Below are 17,873 nucleotides of genomic sequence, written 5' to 3' on the forward strand. Positions count from 1 at the left end.
CGACGTCTGCTGAATGTTACTTCGTAGAGCACTTGCACAGGCATCTATGTCATCTACTTCTCTTGTCTTGTCTCCTTCTCCTCAAAGCAGCTTGAGAGAGAAGTTGTCTCTAACTCGCTTTCGTTCACGCACGCCCTCTAACACGGGCAAACTCGAACCTCTCGACACTCGAGCAGCCTCTCGCCACCAAGCTTCGATTAAGGCTCAAGCTCATGGGCGCGGCCTGCATGTTCCGTCACCGACGACCTCGGAGGCCTCTCGTCCTGGTTCGCGACCGTCTCTTAGCGACCCTCCATCGCCATCCGCACCATTGCATCACCACCAGGAGTATCATCCCTACGCCAATCCCGATCTGGTGGGCCCGTATCCGAACGGGCCCTCTCCGGCTCGTAGGCTGGAAGAACTGCATGCTTTGGCATCTACAACTCGCCACTCCTCTTCTGTTAGTCAAAGCGAATCCTCGGCTACGATTACTGAATCCAGTACTGTCACTACCATGAGCACGATGTCGCAATCGCGTTCGCAGGGGTCCGCCGTACTCACACCGGGAACTTCAGTCTCTTCGATGCAAGGTACCAAAGAGTTATCTTCTGCAAGCGCATATCCTCGAGCTAGGAGCGGAAAGCAGCTAGGTCCGATCGAAATTACTTCGAACGCCTTTGTGCAAGGCCGCGCCTCGGACGAATCCGGTGAGGAGGTAACCATCTATGAACGGTCGGATTTTACTACGCCTTCCATCGCGACCCCGCCCTGGCCCCAAAGCCCGAATCCTATCCCCATTAAGCTCATCTCTCTCGAGGAGGCGCAGGCCCAAGCGCGTGAACGTTCTCGCAGCGCCACCGCCACCGCCGCCACATCTAATACTACCCCTTCCCTAGGCGCGCGGGCTCAAGAACCTGGAGTTACACAGGGTGCTATGAGCTGGACGAGGATGCGCTCCGCGAGCAGTAGCAGCCACGCCAAGAGCAAGACTATGAACACATCAGCCAACGATTTTCCCAACACGCCTACTCTTCCAAGTGTGTCCTCCTTGGCCGGCACGGTAGGGGCTCCACCGAAGACTATAGTGAGGAAGAAAAGCGGGTTCATGAGGCTTTTTAACTCTAAGGAAAAAGCACCCCCCTCTCTACCACCGGTTCCCTCTATCTCTGCAGATCTTCTTTCCTCGACGACCGTCAACATCACCTCCACTCCATCTATCGGATCACAGCCGCGCAAATATTCCTCCCACAGAGTGCCTGTCCGTCGCTGACTCCCTCGTTAGTAGTAGAATCCGAGGGAGGCTCTGGCTCGTCGGTTGACTCCCGTTCTGACGAGGATTCGTCACCTCCAAGTGCGAACCCTCCACAGGTGCGCGAACGCCAGCTTAGTGCTCGTCGCAATGTACCCGGCCTCTCCATCGTGACGTCTTCTTCTCCGCCACCTGCTTCGCGCTCTTTCGTCGCGGGAAACGACAACCAGAACGGTCCTCTGTTGACACCAAAGATAGCGGCCAGTGACAGAAGTCTGCTTTTGCCTACAGACGACCCCAAGTCTTCCGACTTCGTCGCACTCAGCCTTCGGCCTGTCTCCATGAACTTCGGGGAGTTCACCGGGCAGATCAGCGAACCCGATGACTTCCCTCGACCATCGCTCGACACTGATACCGGGACTCCTACGACTGGTGCGTCTGTTATCTCGCCCAGAAGTCCCTCTCCTCTCTACAAGCTTGAGGACCAGCTCTCAGATGTCAAGTCTGTCGCAGATGAAGGCCAGTCCTCCGTCATTCGCGCCCTACAGGAACAGATCATCACGGCGCGGAAAGCATGGCAGCACCGACTGTGGGAGCTCGAGGGCCAGGTTCGGGACCTGAAGGCAGAGGTGGAAGAGCTACGAGCCAAGGAGAGTGGCCAAGAATACTGCGCCGCGTGCGGACGGGGCACTCATGCGACGCAGACGCCTGGCGTACGAACGGAGGACCTCAAGAAGGCCGGAGTCAAGGTTGGTGGCGTTGTGAATCGCCCCAGAGCTCGGACAGGTGATGGTGGCTCGCGCTTTGGCAGCGGGGCCTAAGGCTACAATTACTTCTCACCATAATCGACAGAGCGAATGTAGAATGGATGGTTGTATAATTTTCGCTCTTTTTCGCCAACCTTTGAGGGCATTGTCCCACATATATCATTCTTTCTTGACTTTTGTTGTCTGTTGTTTATTGGTATGTATGCCCTCTGTTCAGTTGGAGTGTTGTTTGTAGTAGATGTAACTTAGGATTTCGCACTGTTCCTCCCCATCATTCCCACCACCTCTCCTTTACTTCAACAACGCACCTCCCTAGTATACCATATTTTTCCTCTTCTTATTCTTCATATCGGGCTTTCTAGTTTTGTACATGCAATGCAAGTATGCTCATGCACAACAATTCATACAACGATAACTTGAACCAGAAGTGAGTTAGGCCGAAACATGCTAATCGACATACGATAGAATTTGACACGCGAACTCAACTCTCGTCGCCGAGCAGCCAACCCAAACCTTTCTGCAACACGCGAGTTGCCTGAGCAGACGCCTCGCCTCCCTCGAATCTCGACGAACTCCGAGACCTGTCTCCCGGCTGTGAGAACAATGAGCGACCCCTTCCACCGAAGGGTAAATTGGCTGCCACGCTATGGAAGGCTTTCCCAGCTAACGCAGCTGCATCAGAGTGCGCCAACGGTGAAGACGGCATGTGAAGATCTGGCATATGAAGTTGCTGAAGCCGTGAAGCCAGCGTGGATGCGACGAAGGTTTGGGTCGAAGCTTTCTTTCTGGAACCGTCGCTGGCAGGGGTGTCTCTGCGACGCTTCTCGCGGCGCTGCGCAAGATCTTCTGCTTCCAAGCGATGCCACGCAGAGAGAACGTCACCAAGTGTCTCTGCGGGCGCGAGTTCCATCGCGCGGCCGAGCATGATAGTCTTCTTGTCCGTGTCCTCGAATTCGGGGTGTCGGCCAAGCTGGAAGCAGGAGACCCAACTGACTTCACTTGCTTGCTGAACTTTAGGATCATCAGCGCTGGATGTCGCCCTAAGGCCCTGAGCTTTCACGACCATCATCTCGCTCGTCTCGTATGCGCGGTCGAAGTCGTCCGCGTTCAGAGCGGTGTCTGTCAGCATTGCTAGCGTTTTGACCTCTGCGACGACATCATCCCTGAGACCTAGCTTGTGGACGAGCTCCAGAATGACTTGGACATGCTTGTACGCTTCGCCATTACTCGATAGCACGCGAGAGACAAGCGAAAGACGATCCTTAGACAGCCTGATTTCGATAGGTGTTATTGGGATCCCAGGGCGAGACATGAGGTTGTATGCACATAAGCGTGATGTTGCCTCAATGAACTCTTTCTCGCGAAGAATGCGTTCGGATGGGCGAGGGACGTCCAAGCTAAGAGAGCCATGAGATTCATCTTCGGGACCGCCTGGAAATCGACTCACCATTCGTAGGCCAGTTTCATGTCACCGAAGTGGTAATTCCCAGACGTGGCGTTGTCGTAAAACTCCTGGGACACTGAGAGACAGATCTCTTCAACCGCCAGAGGGTCTAACATGAGAATCTTCCCATGCGAACGTAGCATGTTTCGTGCGACGCCAAATTCTGTGAACCAATTAAATAAGTCTTTCTGTGAGCCTAACGGTCAACACTTACGTCCGGACGAAAGGAGACCGCTCAGGAAGATGCGCAGAATTTCTTCCCGGCCAAGAAGACAGAATGCGCCCTTCAGCCCACTCTCTCCGGAACCGGACAGCTTGAGCATGTCCTCCAAGAGCCATTCCCAATCTTCCTGTGATTGCAAACTGTCTTCCGTTCCGCCTGCACGATGCGCCATCCTGTTCGCCCAAGCGCGCTGCTCGGAAACATTGTCGCGACTCTGCAGGAACCACCGGAGTGGAGTAGGCACGCTCCATCTGGAGAAAATCTCGCCTGATTCCAGGTGGACGTCCAGGAAGTCAAGGGCTCTTGATAACGCGGTTAATGGCAACGGCCTGAAGAATATGTACAGGTCGGCAGGGGTAACCCTTGGTTGACTCGTTGAGGGTACGAGGTAAGTAGCAAGGGAAGTCATGGTAGTATCCGCCTCGTCTGCGACATCCTCGTCCTCCGTAATATTCCAGGCCGGGAGGCATTCGAATATTTGGCTCATGGTCGGCCACTCATCCAGCTTATCGCTGCCATAAAGACACGAGAGTGCCAACCGTGCCATATCCTCGTCATCCCGTAGGAGTCGCTGAGCTGGAGGTAGAGTAGGCTTTGAGGCTTCGAAGACACCTGCGACAATGTCGAGGGGCGCTTGTAAGATGTAACCGTAGAGTAACCGCCTAGGTAGCTCTGGGTCCGAATGGCCCCGACGCTCCTGCCTAGCTTCTAGGACAAACAGGTAGGGGTTCACTACCTTCTGCACGAGCTTAGCCACGTTATCGCGCGTCGCGTGCTCGAGGAACGCGTTGACGGCGGCCGCTGGCGGCAGCGACTTCCACCAATCAAGGGACCATTCGGCGTGAAGTGCAGAGTCATCAGAATGTGGGACATCGTAGATCAATCGAGAGAGAAGCTGTAAATCTTCTGCAATTTCGTCGAGTCCCTGGAGGCCTTGTGACGCGGCATGCTGAACCAAAGAGAGCGCACTATCGAGCGCGCCTGTCACGGAGATGATGTGCTGTATTCGTCCTTGATACCATTCTACGAGCGAGTTTTCGTTTAAAGGCGAGGAGTATGGTACTGGCTGGACCGTATCTCGTGGGAGCTCGAGAAGCTGTGGAATCTCTATCGCTTCCAGGGCGGCATGTATGACACCTTCTGTCCGGTCGCCCTCTGGCCTCCACGGTTCCGCTCGATAACTCACCTCCCTCCTAAGCGTAACATCGATCTTCGGGAGTAGCTCTCGATACTCGGATGCCAGTGCCTGCTCCGGTATGTTCTCGAGGATCGCGAAACGGTACGGCCATAGGTATAGGCCATGTCTGCGTACGAGAACACCTACGGCGGCGTAAAATTCCAAAGACGCGAGCAGACATGCGAGGTCCACAAGGCCAATATTCAGGAATTCGGGGAGCAATAGTGGCAGCGAAACCTTGGTCTGGGACGCTGAAGATGTGGCCAGAGCCGCGTCTTCCCATGGGTCATCTGCCCATTCATCGTCAGCTCTATCGGTCTCAGTCTCCTGTAATGGTAGAGCCTGCTCGCATATCTGGACAAATGTGTTGAGAATATCCAGCCGACAGAGCAGAATGGCCCGCAAACGACAGAGCTGCGCATCCGCAGGCTCATCCTTGAAGTGAGAGGCAAGTGCGTTCCGTCTCCGCTGTTCCTCCGTGTCCAACCTCGACCGCTCCTCCTCCTCCTCTTCTTCATCGCCCTCGAAAATCGCTCTGCTGCGGTGTAAAGCGGGTTCCGTACGCTGGAGTCCGGTTTCGAGTAGACTTCTTTGCACAACAGGGTCCTCCAGTAACCGCTCCGCGCATGCGGCAGTCACCCAGAGGTCATCGGTAATCGGATCCAGGCACTGGCGAATCAGTTCAGGAGTGATTTGGTCGTCAGATAGTCCCATCCACAGCTTGCAGAGGTCTTTTTCGGACGAGGTCGCAGCAGTAAATGAGGATGCCATGATGGTATTGGGCAGCGTTGGTGTCAACACGTGGGCGCGTAGCGGCTAGATACACGCCCGCGCTATATTCGTCCCAATAAACGTGACTCAGAGCGATTTACCCGGAATACTCCAAAGTACTATCAGCACATCGTAATTATACAAGGAAATACACCGGTGGTCGGGAACTATGGCGCAGGATATCATAATTTGTGCGTCGGCTTAGACATCGCCTGCGTGGCCTCACCGGGCGAGCACTTCGTAACCAAACAGCCAGCAGGGCAGTCGAGGGGTGAAGAGCTGTATACCACATGCTTCTCAGAACAACGTTTCCTGGATATTCACAGTCAAAAAAAAGTTACGAGCACATCAATTATGAGACATACTTCGTCACGGAGGTACTCTCCTACGTCCCTACGATGATTGTCAGCAACGAAATTGAGACTATGCAGGGGAACATACGCTTGGTGGAAGACAATGATGGCTGTTGGGTCTAACTTTCGTGTGTCCACCGTTGACCGAGCGGTGACACCAAAACCCTGTGTGCGCATGTTAGTCCCCAAACGAGCCGTCGGGTATTGGATGACATGTACCAATGGTATGTCATTCATGCTAAACACAATAACTCCTTGATGCTCTGGCGTGTCCTCTGTGATACGTCCAAGGTGTGCTTTGAGGACATGATTGCCGTAGAGGAAGGGCATTTCGCCGTTAGGTTTAATCCAGACCTAAGCAGTATATACACACTTAATATAATTATCAGAAGACATTGGGCAGCCTATGCACCTTGTATTTGGCGTACTGCGCGAGATAGTCAAGCGCAGTGATATGTAACTTGAACTTGCCTGACTTGGTGAATTTGCCGAAGCATGTCCCAAGGCTGACAAGATTTGGCTTTGCGACAGAGATCGCTAGACGCATGGAGGACTCTGAAACATAGAAAACTCTGTCCTTGTGCATACGGAAGCAGTACGATTCGTCGGGTCTGTCAATGAGGTGAACCAGGTTTTTGCCCTAACGAAAGGTCAGGCTCTAGTGGTAAAATTATGAGGGAATAAACTTACTATGTAATTGGCAAGCTTTGTAAAAACTGTCTTGCTCTCTTCCTCCGTGAGAGGTCGCATTCTGGATCGGAACAACCCAAGTGACAAGCGACCAGCAAGTAATGGATAAGACAGTCGTGGACAACGCAGAGTTGCGACCAGAAGGGCGTCCGAGAGGCTGATCATTACTTAGGACCAAAATACTTGACGCCCGAAACGCGTGCAGGCTGAGCGGGCTAAACGGCGAACACTACGCATCTTCAGCTACATCCATGTCTGCTCCTCCTCCCTCATTTCCTTCCTTCCCACCTGCATTCTACTCCTTCCCTGTCATAGAAGCCGGACCGAGTAGACCACAGCAGGAGACAACCCTTGATCGTAAAGAAAAACACGAGAGGAGTAAGCATAAGAGAGACCAGGACAAGGACCATGAGAAGCGGAAGAAAGACCGACAAGACTCCAGAGATGAACGACGCAAGAAGCACAGAGGGCACAAGCAGGTTCAGGACAAGTTCTCAAACAACATCTCGCTCCCCACACCCCGCGAGAGGGAACCTTACTCATCGACATCACCCGAGGATTTGACGTATAGCTCTTTCTACTCTGATCGCAAAGGAGACCGTTTAAATGTCACATATGGTGGACTGCATACCGGGGATGTTCCCAGATATCGTTTGGTCGCTAGTGAGTATTGTCGTCATGCGGACTTACCGATTTACTCACATGGTTTAAGGGGGGAAGCGCGTTCTTGGACTAAGTGACGGTTTTTTTGTCATATACCGAGGACCTCGAGTGGTAGAGATTGATGTCTGGCGCAAGCAAAAGGTTCAGCCTCCTTCATATGATGCATTCTTCCCGTCTTAATGCAATTTAGCACCCAGAGCTCACTGATTCTAGGACCCGACGCCTGCTGCTTGCCCCGCCAACGAAGAGGCTCGTCTGCTCTCCAGGCAGGGAGTACAGGTATGAAGAAGTAGATGGCTTCCTCCGTCTCCCCTCTTCAAGGCCACGCGACATCAACAACGGGGCGTTCCTGGAGAATACGATGGATTTGAATGAGGACTCTGACCTCTCTGGGCCCTCTAGCGAGGAGGAAGGCGTCGACAGCGGGGATGACTCTGACTCTGTCACCCTTGACTCGCGGCAGGTTACACTCAAAGGACTGGAAGAGCAACTTGTGTTGAACCCCACATCCATACCAAACTGGATGAATCTTCTCTCGCTCTTACTCTCTGTGGTTCCCTTGCACTCAAAGAACTCCCTCAAAACCCGAGCCGAAATCTCTTTGCCTGTCCTTTCACGTGCGCTTTCTGCCCATCCGGATAACAAGAAATCCGTAAAGCTTCGCCTGAGGCTACTGAGCATAGGCGAAGAGCTGTGGAGTAACGAGAAACTCTACGAGGAATGGGAAGACGCGCTCACTATCGGCAACGCAGAGCTGTGGATGGCATGGCAGGATTGGCGCATACGAATACCGCGCAATGGCATTGATGGAGTAGTGACGGATGCCGATCGAGTGCTATCAGTTCTCGAGAGAGATGAAGTTGAAAAGCTGCGCGTGTTCTGGAGGGTTGCGGTCGCATTTCGTGATGCAGGTATGCATATGGCCGTCTACTTTCCAAACGCCTCTAATGTTGGTTGCAGGGTACTCAGAGCGCGCATTGGCTCTATTTCAAGCTCAAGCCGAACTGTGCGCACGCTTGTTCTATGTAGGGCTTCAGGGCTAATTAAGATATCCCTGTAGGACTTTTCATAGGCCTTCCGAGCTCGTTACTGCACCTCACAATATCGCGCTCGATCGCTTGGAGCTGTTCTGGGACTCTGAAGTTCCCCGCGTTGGTGAAGCAGGTGCATCCGGATGGGCGGTTTGGGAAATGTCCGGCTTCCCTGACGCAGCTGCCGAGCCTTCACACCGTTCACCGCAATTACCGAGTATCGCAGACCCTTATGTTCGCTGGGCCACCGAAGAACAGCTCAAAGACCACTCTCTACCCATGCCAGCGCGATCATATGACAGGGAGTCCAGCAGTGACCCTTATTCCACCATCTTGTTCAGTGATCTTCGTCCCCTGTTGGTTAATCTCACTTTCTCGGGCTCGAAGCAAGCATTCCGGCTTGTGTGGCTGTCATTCGTTGGCCTCTATCTACCTGGCTTTTCTTTATCTCTCTCAGCGGATCCCGCCAATTCAACGGACGATAAGTGGTGTAACGCACACCTGGCGTCTTCAACGATCCTTGCTAGACTCTTTCCTGACGAGCCGCTGTCGAAACGCGTGACTGCGGACGCCCGTAGCGGTGTGCTCGTAGGACGGGAGCAGCGATTTCAGAGTGCTTTCGGACCTGTCAAAGAGTGGAGTATGGACGTTTTGGACGCTACCGAAGCTGCTGTGGGTGGACGATGCGCTGTCTGGTTGCATGAAGATATACCAACTGATCACGCGGCCCTCGTACGCGAGATCTTCCGACAGTGCAAGCTGCCAAACCAGGACGCACAGTGGGACACGCTACGTGTTGCGTTTGAAGGGGCTGTTGACGCGAGACAGTGCGTATGTACGGTGCAGTCTAGTTGTACAGCATATTAACAGATCGGACAGAGCTATCAAGATCTCGAAGGAACTGGTAGCGAATGTTCAAGATTCCTTATTTCACTGGCGGGCGCACGCACGCTTGGAACGGTCGCGAGGAAAGACTGAAAACGCCCGAAAGGTGTATCGAACGGTCCTCGCTGCCGAAAGTGCAAGGACGCCGTCCTCTGGGCCTCTCTGGTGGGACTGGGCCGAGATGGAATGGTTAAGCGGTGCATCCGACTCTGCTTTGCAAGTAATCCTACAATCAACCGGGACAAATGGCTCGGGGAGCGTAGTGGTTCTACGCGCAAAGCGAGAGCTGGATGAGGTGCGCAGCAGTCTGACCGAGGAGCGATGGAAAGAGCGCGAGGCATGGGTCAACCTCCGAGCGCTGCTGGAGTTGCTAACTTCAACTGTGTCGTCCATGCTGGCTGTTTTTGACAACACCTTTGCCCGGCTCTCACCGCCATCAGAAGCACACGAGAGTCTGAGCGTCGCGACGCTCTCCATGCTCTACGTTCACGGCGTCATTCTTCGCAATCCGGCAGCACCGGCTATCTTCAGAGAGCGGGCGGAAGCTGCCGCTCGATTGTACCCGAACAACACAATTCTTCTCGGGTTGTTCTTGGAGGCCGAGAAAGGTCAGGGCGTATGGGGCCGAGTGAGGTTTATGTTCGGGGATACAGATCCCGAGTTGAGTGAGAAAGGTCTTCACCGTGTTCTCGCGGAGATGTGGGCTATTGGTTGGGAGAAAGGCTCATGGAGAGCAGAAGAGGAACGCATCCGGAACAGGTTCTCGGCTGCCGTGCAGAGTGTTAGGTGAGCGGTCGTATTGTCTGTGCGGAGATCTCAGCTCATCACACCGAGCGTAGGTTGCGAGGTAGTGCCGTCCTATGGCGTGCATATCTCGAATTTGAGATTCGCACTGGGCGATTAAAGCAGGCCAAGCTATTGCTTTTCCGAGCCATCAGAGAGTGTCCTATGGTCAAAGGTATGCGGGCTTCACTGTTGCGGTTATGTGATGTAAATGCGCTGTTCTCTAGAGCTCTATATGCTGGCCTCCATTCCACTGAGATCGCAGTTTACGCCTCGCGAACTGAATGAGCTCGGGGACACTATGGCCGAGCGGGGCATTCGGATGAGAACGGCGCTGGATGAGGCAGTGGAGGGCTGGGCTGAGCCTCGGATGCTGTCCGGGCGAAAGGAGGAGTTGGAATGGGGCGAGGAGGAGATCGAGCACAACGCTGAGGAGCTCCGGAGGCTGAAGCCATATTAAACCTTGAAGTAGTAGCTGCATTTTGTATGTCATCGTGATGATGCGAGTACAAACAAACGCACACTGTTGGTGTGCACTCCAGACGCCCAGGCATCGTGCCCGTTCCCAACGACAATACCCCTCGCCAGTCACCGCCAGCTCGTTTGCCCGCCCAAGCGCACCTCTCCTGAATACTCGTCACACTTGTCGCCCAGCTGGCGTACTCTGCCTCGTCCTCAGGACTATCCTCGTTCTTTCTTACATTCAATTTTATGTCTCAGCAATAATCGTAGCTTGCGCTCCCTACTTGGCCCGTTTCCCCATCTACATTACTCGCCTTCTACAAGGCCTCAATACTGATTCAACTCAACATCCTCTACTCTATATTCATGACCACCGTCCCGCCACCTGGAATTCTCACGCTTCGCGAAGAGTGGAATGACGCTGATTTCGACTTTCCCGATGGAGACCCTATACAAGCCTCCGACGCTGAGTCCGAGAAGGAAGAGGATGCAGAGGAAGAAGATTGGGATGTTGAAATGGATCTTGGCAAGACAGGCGGGGCGAAGGTGCAGACAGTGGTTAGGGATATAGCGGCGGCCGCCCAAGGAAGCTCATGTACTGGAGATGAGTCGCGGATGTTCGCCATTCGCCCCCCGCTGACATCAGTAAGCGATGAAGACGAGGACGATGATGGAGTTCCCACAATCAAAGCATCCATCCTGCCAGAAATTCCGAACCGAGGCGTGTCAGAAGCAACGATTGACGAAGATATCGAGGACGGTTTCGCTCTCCCCTCGGATCTCACACGACTATCCCTCCGTCCACTGGAGCTCAATCACCGTTCGTCAAAATCGTCGCTCGAATGGGGAGACAAAGACCACACTACGTCTTCCCAGTCATCCGACGCTTATTCCATGTTCAGCTTCGCCGACCACTCACCCCCTTCAACTGTTTACACCTCTGCGTCTCAGCCAGAAACGGAGACAGAAGATGAAGAGGAGGTTGAGGACCTGCTGGACGGTCTCGTAATCCCTAACGGCCTTTTCGAGTCTGGTCAAGACGCAAAGAAGCTAACGAGGATGCTCGAGACGAAGAAGAAAGCTGTTATTACGGACATGCGCGTCAAGATAGCCAGCCCCGATCCTGAAGATGATTTTGAGAGTGGCCTTGTCTTTGGCGATGACATGGAACTTTGCTCAAGTAGGCTCCTTCAGGCCGGCCAGCAAACAACCAAACTCGGACTCGGGGCAACTTCACTACGCAGTAAAAGTGTACCTCGTACAAGTACTTCGGGAAGGACAAGATCGCACACAAAGAGCGACCGGGCCAAGTCACCCAATATCCCCCCAGTCTCTTCCTCTCGCCAGCTCCGCAAGCTGACGTCCCCTTCGCCGAAGCCGAGTTCATCCTCCCTTACTCAAACATATAGCCAGGCCGTTACCTCCGCTCCCGCTCTCTCGACGAAATCGTCCTTTCTGGCACCGAAATACAGCAGTCTCCGAGGTCAGAAATCTCACACGGTGCTCAAAGCTCCTTCGCCCTCGAGTAGTCGTGGACTGTCTCGTAAGGCTTCTCTCCCATCCTTAACCGATCATAGCCCCACACAGGCTACGTCCTCGCGCGCGTCCGATATGCCGACACTCGCGAGGTACGATGCACCTACGGCGTCTTCAAAAGCCAAGAGCCATGCCAATTCTACTGGCCGATTGCAGACGCTCGACCACACCGTGCCCCCCACCCGTCCATCAACACCATCTTCTAATCCCGCCGCCCTTCGTCTGACGATGCCTACTTCGTCTTCCCGTTTGAAGGTTCGCACGTCAATCTCGAATGTATTCCCACCCTCTCCCGCGAGCACGATATCACCACTGCTCCGGTCGACCTCACCGTTGCCAGCAGCTCCCCGGCCACCATCGGCTTTGTCTGGGCGCTCGTCATCGTCAAAGTCGCGCCACATACAGGCACAGAGCATGCCCGCTGTTCCCGCCGTCAGGGTGCTGAAACGGCCAAAGCGAACGCGTACGTATGGTGATGGCACGGAGTTAGATGGTATCGAGGATCTGCCGCTTGACAGGGAGAAGGAAGGCAAGTACCGTGTGCAGCCGAAGGGATCTGGTACCCGGATACCGGGTGCAAGCTACGCCTATATCCTATTGCCATCGTTATCTCGCAAGCCACCAAGCTCTGAGACAAGTGCGCAATGTTGTTTGTGAATAGTTCTACGATGACTGACGCAATGCGTAGCCGGCTCCAAAATTCTCAAACGGACTAGTCGTGTCGACTTTTCGTCTGCCAAAGTGCCGGAGTCGGCGTCGCGTGCCACCAAGAGGAAGGTCGTTAGCTCTCCTCGGACCATGCGGAAACCAACCCTCATCCGCAATTTAGGTGGCTCAGGGGCACCGAAAGGTACATTAGCCAATACCATAATGTCGAAGCTATCCGCTGAATACATGTCTAGTGGTCGGAGAGATGAAGTGGAACCCGCAGACATTGCGGTGGGAAGGTAATGATCAGGTTTTGCGAGATTTCGACGCGGCTGTCGGCACTTCAACACGGCCAGCACTGATCACCCACTTGACTGGCTCCTCGATCGGTTCGCCGGTAAACTCTATCGCTGCAGGAGCCCGCAAAGTGGGCAACATGATTTTCGATCCAGCCAAGATGTGCTGGATATCTACTCTTCCACCTGAGGAAGATGAGCCAGACGTATTCGCAAATCTTGCTGACGACGAAGATGAGGTCTGCGACGCGAATGCGAGAACCATTCGCACTGCTCAGCAGCTCTCAGCAACTGCTTGCTGTAACACCCCTCAGGCAAACTTTACGCCGGGTTCCTCCGTCACTCGTACGAGAAGCAGATCCGAATCCGAGAGTGATCGCGGCTCTCGAGCCTCCATGGTCTGTGACGTCGAGGAAGACTTTCTCGACAAATGTCACGCAGCGGAGATTCGGCATCGTACCGAGATGCGAGGGTGGACCACGACCTCAGCAGTCGACCGTTCCTTCCTCTACGAAATACGTGCATTGGCAACCCGGCAATACTGATCCTTACCTCTTTCATATACTTCACTGTTCTGGCATGCTCTACACTTCCTTTCATTCACGATCATCACGAACATGCATTACACTCCTTGACACTTTTTACATGTGAGCTCTTTTTATTGTCTCGATCTGTTCGTTCGCTTTGCATATCTCTTCTTCGCTATGCTATCTTTCGCCTTGGTATGTAAGCTTATTTGTTTGGACGGTCGACATTCTCATCATTACATTCTCTAATTACACCAAAAGTTTTGTCATACCCATGCATATAATGCACAAGTCGAGGCTATGAAGCTTGACCGTACTTGAAGTACCTAGTCGCTTAGCGCCTGCCTTGTATGGATAGGGGATCTCCTGCAAGCACCTAGCTGTCAGTGCACGGTAGCAAGATGCTAGACCACGCATACCTCAACCATCATGAGCGTGGTCGAGAAGGTTGGGGCAGGCAAGGGACGGATCCATGTTCGCTCCGATGGGCATGAGGCGGTCTTCTCTGAGCTCTCATACTCCTACCCACTCAAGCTCTTGTCTCCTCGACTCGCTCGTCCAAACCTCGCTGTGGTTTATGTTCTTACATACGGCGGAGGTCTGGTGGATGGTGACAGTGTAGACCTCGAAGTCAATGTGAATGACAGGACGTCGCTGGCCCTCCTCACCCAGGTGTGTTTGCTCCAACTCGTTCCAGAAACTCATCGTCATGGATGTTTTAAGGGCACAACGAAAGTGTTCAAAGCGCGACCAGGACAACGTTATGCACGTCCTACGGGCCAGGAACAGCTACGTCTGGAGACATCACAACGTGTGACTGTGGTGGTCGGCTCTGGCAGCACCATATTCCTCCTCCCCGACCCCGTTACCTGTTTTCGCTCGGCGAGTTATAACCAGATTCAAACCTTCAGGCTTGCGTCGGATGCTTCAGCGGTACTTCTCGATTGGATAACGTCCGGCCGAAAGTCGCTTGGGGAAGACTGGGTCTTCAGCAAGTACCTCAGTATCAACGAGCTATTCATCTGCGGAAAACGCGTGGCGCGGGACGCAGTGCTCCTGGAAGAGGAAGACGAGAGCATCAAAGCTTTGCCCTTTCGTTCCCTGGCGGACCGGCTCAACCCATACTCTTGCTATGCGACCCTCATCCTGTATGGGCCACAGACGACGAGTACCATAGAGCACCTCTCAGTATGCTTCAATGCGATCACCGTCTTCAAGCACACCTCCAGACCAAGCACAGTGTGGTCTCTGACTATACTCGATGGCGGAAAGGGATGTGTATTGAGAATAGCTGCACGGACAGCAGAGGACGCACGGACTTGGCTGGGGGAAGCCCTGTTGCCGTTATGCGAACTCATCGGGGAGGACATGTATAACAGGACCTTTGGGCGGTGATGCGTTTAGGTCCGTGTCCTTTGACTTTTTACTCGCCTCGAGCTCATGGTGCTCACCCGGATGTAGCTGCTATCTGTATTGTGAGCCCGGGCTATGGGAAGAGATAGCAGTGGCATAGCACATTTTGACGTCTCGCCGGCGACTGTTATCTCTCCCATGACATCTCGTGCCGCTGTGAGCCCTCCCAACGATTCGCATGACCGTCCATCGCCCAGACAGTTCTTCCAATCTCCACGCCAAGTCAGCGCTAACAAGACTCACGCTGATGGAAGCGCCGCATCTCCTATGCATATTTTTCTTCTCCCACTTCGCCCTCTTTGCTTCTCCCCCCGATCCATTCCAATCGTGCGACTGTTCATGAGCTGCCATGTTGTCAGACATCGAATCTACCAAGGACGTGTCTGAGAAGGTGCATGACTCGCCGGTCGTCGGTTCATTGACATATCAGCCCGAAACGGACACTTCAGGTGTAGACGAGCGTAAGCTCATGCGCAAGATCGACTGGCATGTCGTGCCATGGCTTGCCGTCCTTTACCTCTTAAATTTTCTTGACCGAGGGAACATCGGGAATGCAAGAGTGCGTCACAATGACGTTCGGCACCCTCTCAATATGTTCAATGCTCTGCCGTCATCCAGTTGTATAATATGCAGAATGACCTCCACATCACAGACTCACAGTACCTAGTCGCGTTGACCGTATTCTTCTTCCCTTACTCACTCTTTGAGGTACGACCTGATTTTTTACTGCCGAAAATCTGCTGAAGCATGCAAGCGCAGCCCCCGAGCAACATCGCCTTGAGGAGATTGAGGCCCTCTCGTTGGCTCTCCTTCATTATGCTCGTGTGGGGTATAGCTATGGTAGGTGAAGCTAAAACAGTCTGTTCGACCTACACAGCTCAGAGTTTTAGACTTTGCACGGTGTTATCCGTAATTATGGCGGGCTTGTCGGCAAGCGCATGACGCTCTCTTCTGTGCGTTGAGGTGCTGAAAAATTTGTAGGGTTGCGCTTTCTCCTCGGGCTTGCTGAAGCAGGCATGTATCCTGGTGTTGTATTCTATATGTCGTGGTACGTCCTTGACCTTTGTCGCCATTCGGGACGATCATTCAAGGACGATAGCTGGTACAAGCGGAGCGAGCTCGGTACCAGGGTGGCAGTATTCTTCTCGTCAGCAACGGTCGCTGGTGCTTTTAGTAAGACCCATACTCTCCAATGCATCCGGTGTCAGCGTGCTCATAAGATAACAGGCGGCCTGCTCGCAGCCGCCATCCATAATATGGATGGAATAGGCGGGAAGCCTGGGTGGGCCTGGATATTTATCCTCGAAGGACTCTTCACCGTCATCTGCGCTGTCGCTTCGTTCTTCATTCTGCAAGATTTTTCCGATACTGCGAAGTTCCTTACGGAGACTGAACGTAGGTGAGGTTACCCTAACGTACATACCGCCCTCTCAAACTGGACCATACAGGTGTCTGGGTGGTACGCCGGCTACAGGATGATATGAAATTTAGCGCAGCGGGAGAAACATTCAAGATGAAGTACGTCTGGCAAAGTTTACGAGATTGGAAGACTTGGATCGCGAGTGAGTACGCTCGCTGATTCTATGACAGCGCAACGCTAACTAGTATGTAGTGGGCATATACATGGGGTTGTAAGACATATGAAATACTCTTCCTTGAAAAGGTTGAGATGCTCTTCAATAGCGATGGCCCTCTGTTCAGCTTCTCATTGTTTCTGCCAACCATTATTAGTCAGGTGAGGCTTAATCCTCCATCCCTCTTACCGCTCTTCTCATTGCGGCTGGAATAAATAGCTAGGTATACGACCTCAGAATTGTAATCGTCCAATGACTAACTCCCTGCAGGATTCGAAGCGACGGTGGCTAACCTCCTATCAGTTCCAGTCTATGCTTGGGCTTGTGTTGTGACAGTGTCCGTTGGATTTATCGGTGATCGACTCGGCCGTCGTGGCATCATCAATCTGTGAGGATTCCGCTTTTATCTCTGTCATCTTCGACTTGACTTTCGGCAGGGTGCTGTTCTCGATTGGTGAGCCTGGCGGTATATGTGGCGCCACGAGAGCTAACGTCCGCGCAGGACTGGTAGGGTACATCATTCTGATATCATCTACCAATCCGTCTTTATCATACTTCGCGGTATATCTCGCTGCATCGTACGTTCCGCATGGATATTTCGACTCACCTAATCGCTGATTGTCAAGTCCCATAGTGCAATCTATCCTACAATCCGTAAGTATCTCACATTGGTCGTGCAGGGCTGAGCGCTGATGCTGCGCTGAGTCAATAGCTAACTCAGTGTAAGTGCGCTGAAAAGGAGCAATCTACCGAAACTCATTGCTTGCAGAGCCTGGGTCTCGGGTAATGTCGAAGGTTCCTACAAGCGCAGTGCAACTCTTGGGATGGCAATTGGTTGGGGAAATCTCAATGGAGCTGTGACATCTAACGTCGTAAGTGCCTTCGCCACGACTGAGTATCGAATCCCCCCAGGATTTTTGATTAGTACCGTGCGGTTGACAAACCATGGTATCGGCTCGGACATGGCATTACGATGGCGTATGTCGGCATCGGCTGGTTATGCTCCTTGGCGTTTATGTTACTCTTGCAAAGGGAAAATGCCAAGCGCGAAGCGGGACTCCGAGATGAAGTAATCGAAGGCGAACACAATCTCAATGCTCGAGAGGAGAACGGGTGTTACAAGAGTGTCGAAGAGGCAAGGATGGAAAAAGGCGACGACTGGAGTGGATTTAAGTACTCTCTCTAGTGGCGCACAGTCAGACACAGGATGAGATCGGCCATCTTACCATTGTCAAAGTCCGGAAATCAAATGGTATGAAATCCTAGTGGGCTGGCACTCGTCACCATCGGATATTTGAAATCTCAACAACACTAGTTCGTCTCGCTGACCAAGGTCTTAGAAACATATTATAGTGAGTGATGGACTAGGCGTAAGAATGTACAGAGATCAATGAGTACA

The 17,873-nt window shown here is 53.1% G+C and overlaps 5 protein-coding genes across 5 annotated transcripts; 4 read left to right on the forward strand and 1 right to left on the reverse strand.

The window, feature by feature from the left end:
* Nucleotides 1-6: 6 nt before the first annotated feature.
* On the reverse strand, nucleotides 7-6,341 carry PHACADRAFT_134571 (uncharacterized protein). Its single transcript, XM_007390580.1, has 5 exons — nucleotides 6,055-6,341; nucleotides 5,979-6,006; nucleotides 3,657-5,925; nucleotides 3,446-3,605; nucleotides 7-3,395 (listed from the first exon to the last, which is right to left on the reverse strand). The coding sequence occupies exons 3-5, from the start codon at nucleotides 5,611-5,613 to the stop codon at nucleotides 2,480-2,482; spliced, it is 3,033 nt and encodes a 1,010-aa protein (XP_007390642.1). The 5' UTR covers nucleotides 5,614-5,925; nucleotides 5,979-6,006; nucleotides 6,055-6,341; the 3' UTR covers nucleotides 7-2,479.
* Nucleotides 6,342-6,907: 566 nt separating this feature from the next.
* On the forward strand, nucleotides 6,908-10,478 carry PHACADRAFT_84015 (uncharacterized protein; the record flags this gene model as incomplete). Its single annotated transcript, XM_007390581.1, has 8 exons — nucleotides 6,908-7,319; nucleotides 7,369-7,460; nucleotides 7,510-8,230; nucleotides 8,280-8,325; nucleotides 8,380-9,177; nucleotides 9,230-10,016; nucleotides 10,070-10,193; nucleotides 10,246-10,478. The coding sequence occupies 8 exons, from the start codon at nucleotides 6,908-6,910 to the stop codon at nucleotides 10,476-10,478; spliced, it is 3,213 nt and encodes a 1,070-aa protein (XP_007390643.1).
* A 208-nt stretch (nucleotides 10,479-10,686) lies between these two features.
* PHACADRAFT_247681 (uncharacterized protein) lies at nucleotides 10,687-13,737 on the forward strand. Its single transcript, XM_007390582.1, has 3 exons — nucleotides 10,687-12,653; nucleotides 12,705-12,866; nucleotides 12,919-13,737. The coding sequence occupies exons 1-3, from the start codon at nucleotides 10,847-10,849 to the stop codon at nucleotides 13,503-13,505; spliced, it is 2,556 nt and encodes an 851-aa protein (XP_007390644.1). The 5' UTR covers nucleotides 10,687-10,846; the 3' UTR covers nucleotides 13,506-13,737.
* Nucleotides 13,738-13,916: 179 nt separating this feature from the next.
* PHACADRAFT_82650 (uncharacterized protein) lies at nucleotides 13,917-14,882 on the forward strand (the record flags this gene model as incomplete). Its single annotated transcript, XM_007390583.1, has 2 exons — nucleotides 13,917-14,159; nucleotides 14,211-14,882. The coding sequence occupies 2 exons, from the start codon at nucleotides 13,917-13,919 to the stop codon at nucleotides 14,880-14,882; spliced, it is 915 nt and encodes a 304-aa protein (XP_007390645.1).
* Nucleotides 14,883-15,350: 468 nt separating this feature from the next.
* On the forward strand, nucleotides 15,351-17,716 carry PHACADRAFT_247684 (uncharacterized protein). Its single transcript, XM_007390584.1, has 17 exons — nucleotides 15,351-15,459; nucleotides 15,519-15,608; nucleotides 15,660-15,740; nucleotides 15,791-15,830; nucleotides 15,882-15,948; nucleotides 16,000-16,073; nucleotides 16,128-16,295; nucleotides 16,349-16,462; nucleotides 16,513-16,531; nucleotides 16,584-16,637; nucleotides 16,743-16,862; nucleotides 16,912-16,928; nucleotides 16,977-17,052; nucleotides 17,109-17,128; nucleotides 17,187-17,196; nucleotides 17,244-17,346; nucleotides 17,400-17,716. The coding sequence occupies exons 1-17, from the start codon at nucleotides 15,370-15,372 to the stop codon at nucleotides 17,658-17,660; spliced, it is 1,404 nt and encodes a 467-aa protein (XP_007390646.1). The 5' UTR covers nucleotides 15,351-15,369; the 3' UTR covers nucleotides 17,661-17,716.
* The last annotated feature ends 157 nt before the right edge of the window (nucleotides 17,717-17,873 follow it).

Source organism: Phanerochaete carnosa (genome assembly GCF_000300595.1).
Source record: "Phanerochaete carnosa HHB-10118-sp unplaced genomic scaffold PHACAscaffold_1, whole genome shotgun sequence".
Classification (NCBI taxonomy): domain Eukaryota; kingdom Fungi; phylum Basidiomycota; class Agaricomycetes; order Polyporales; family Phanerochaetaceae; genus Phanerochaete; species Phanerochaete carnosa.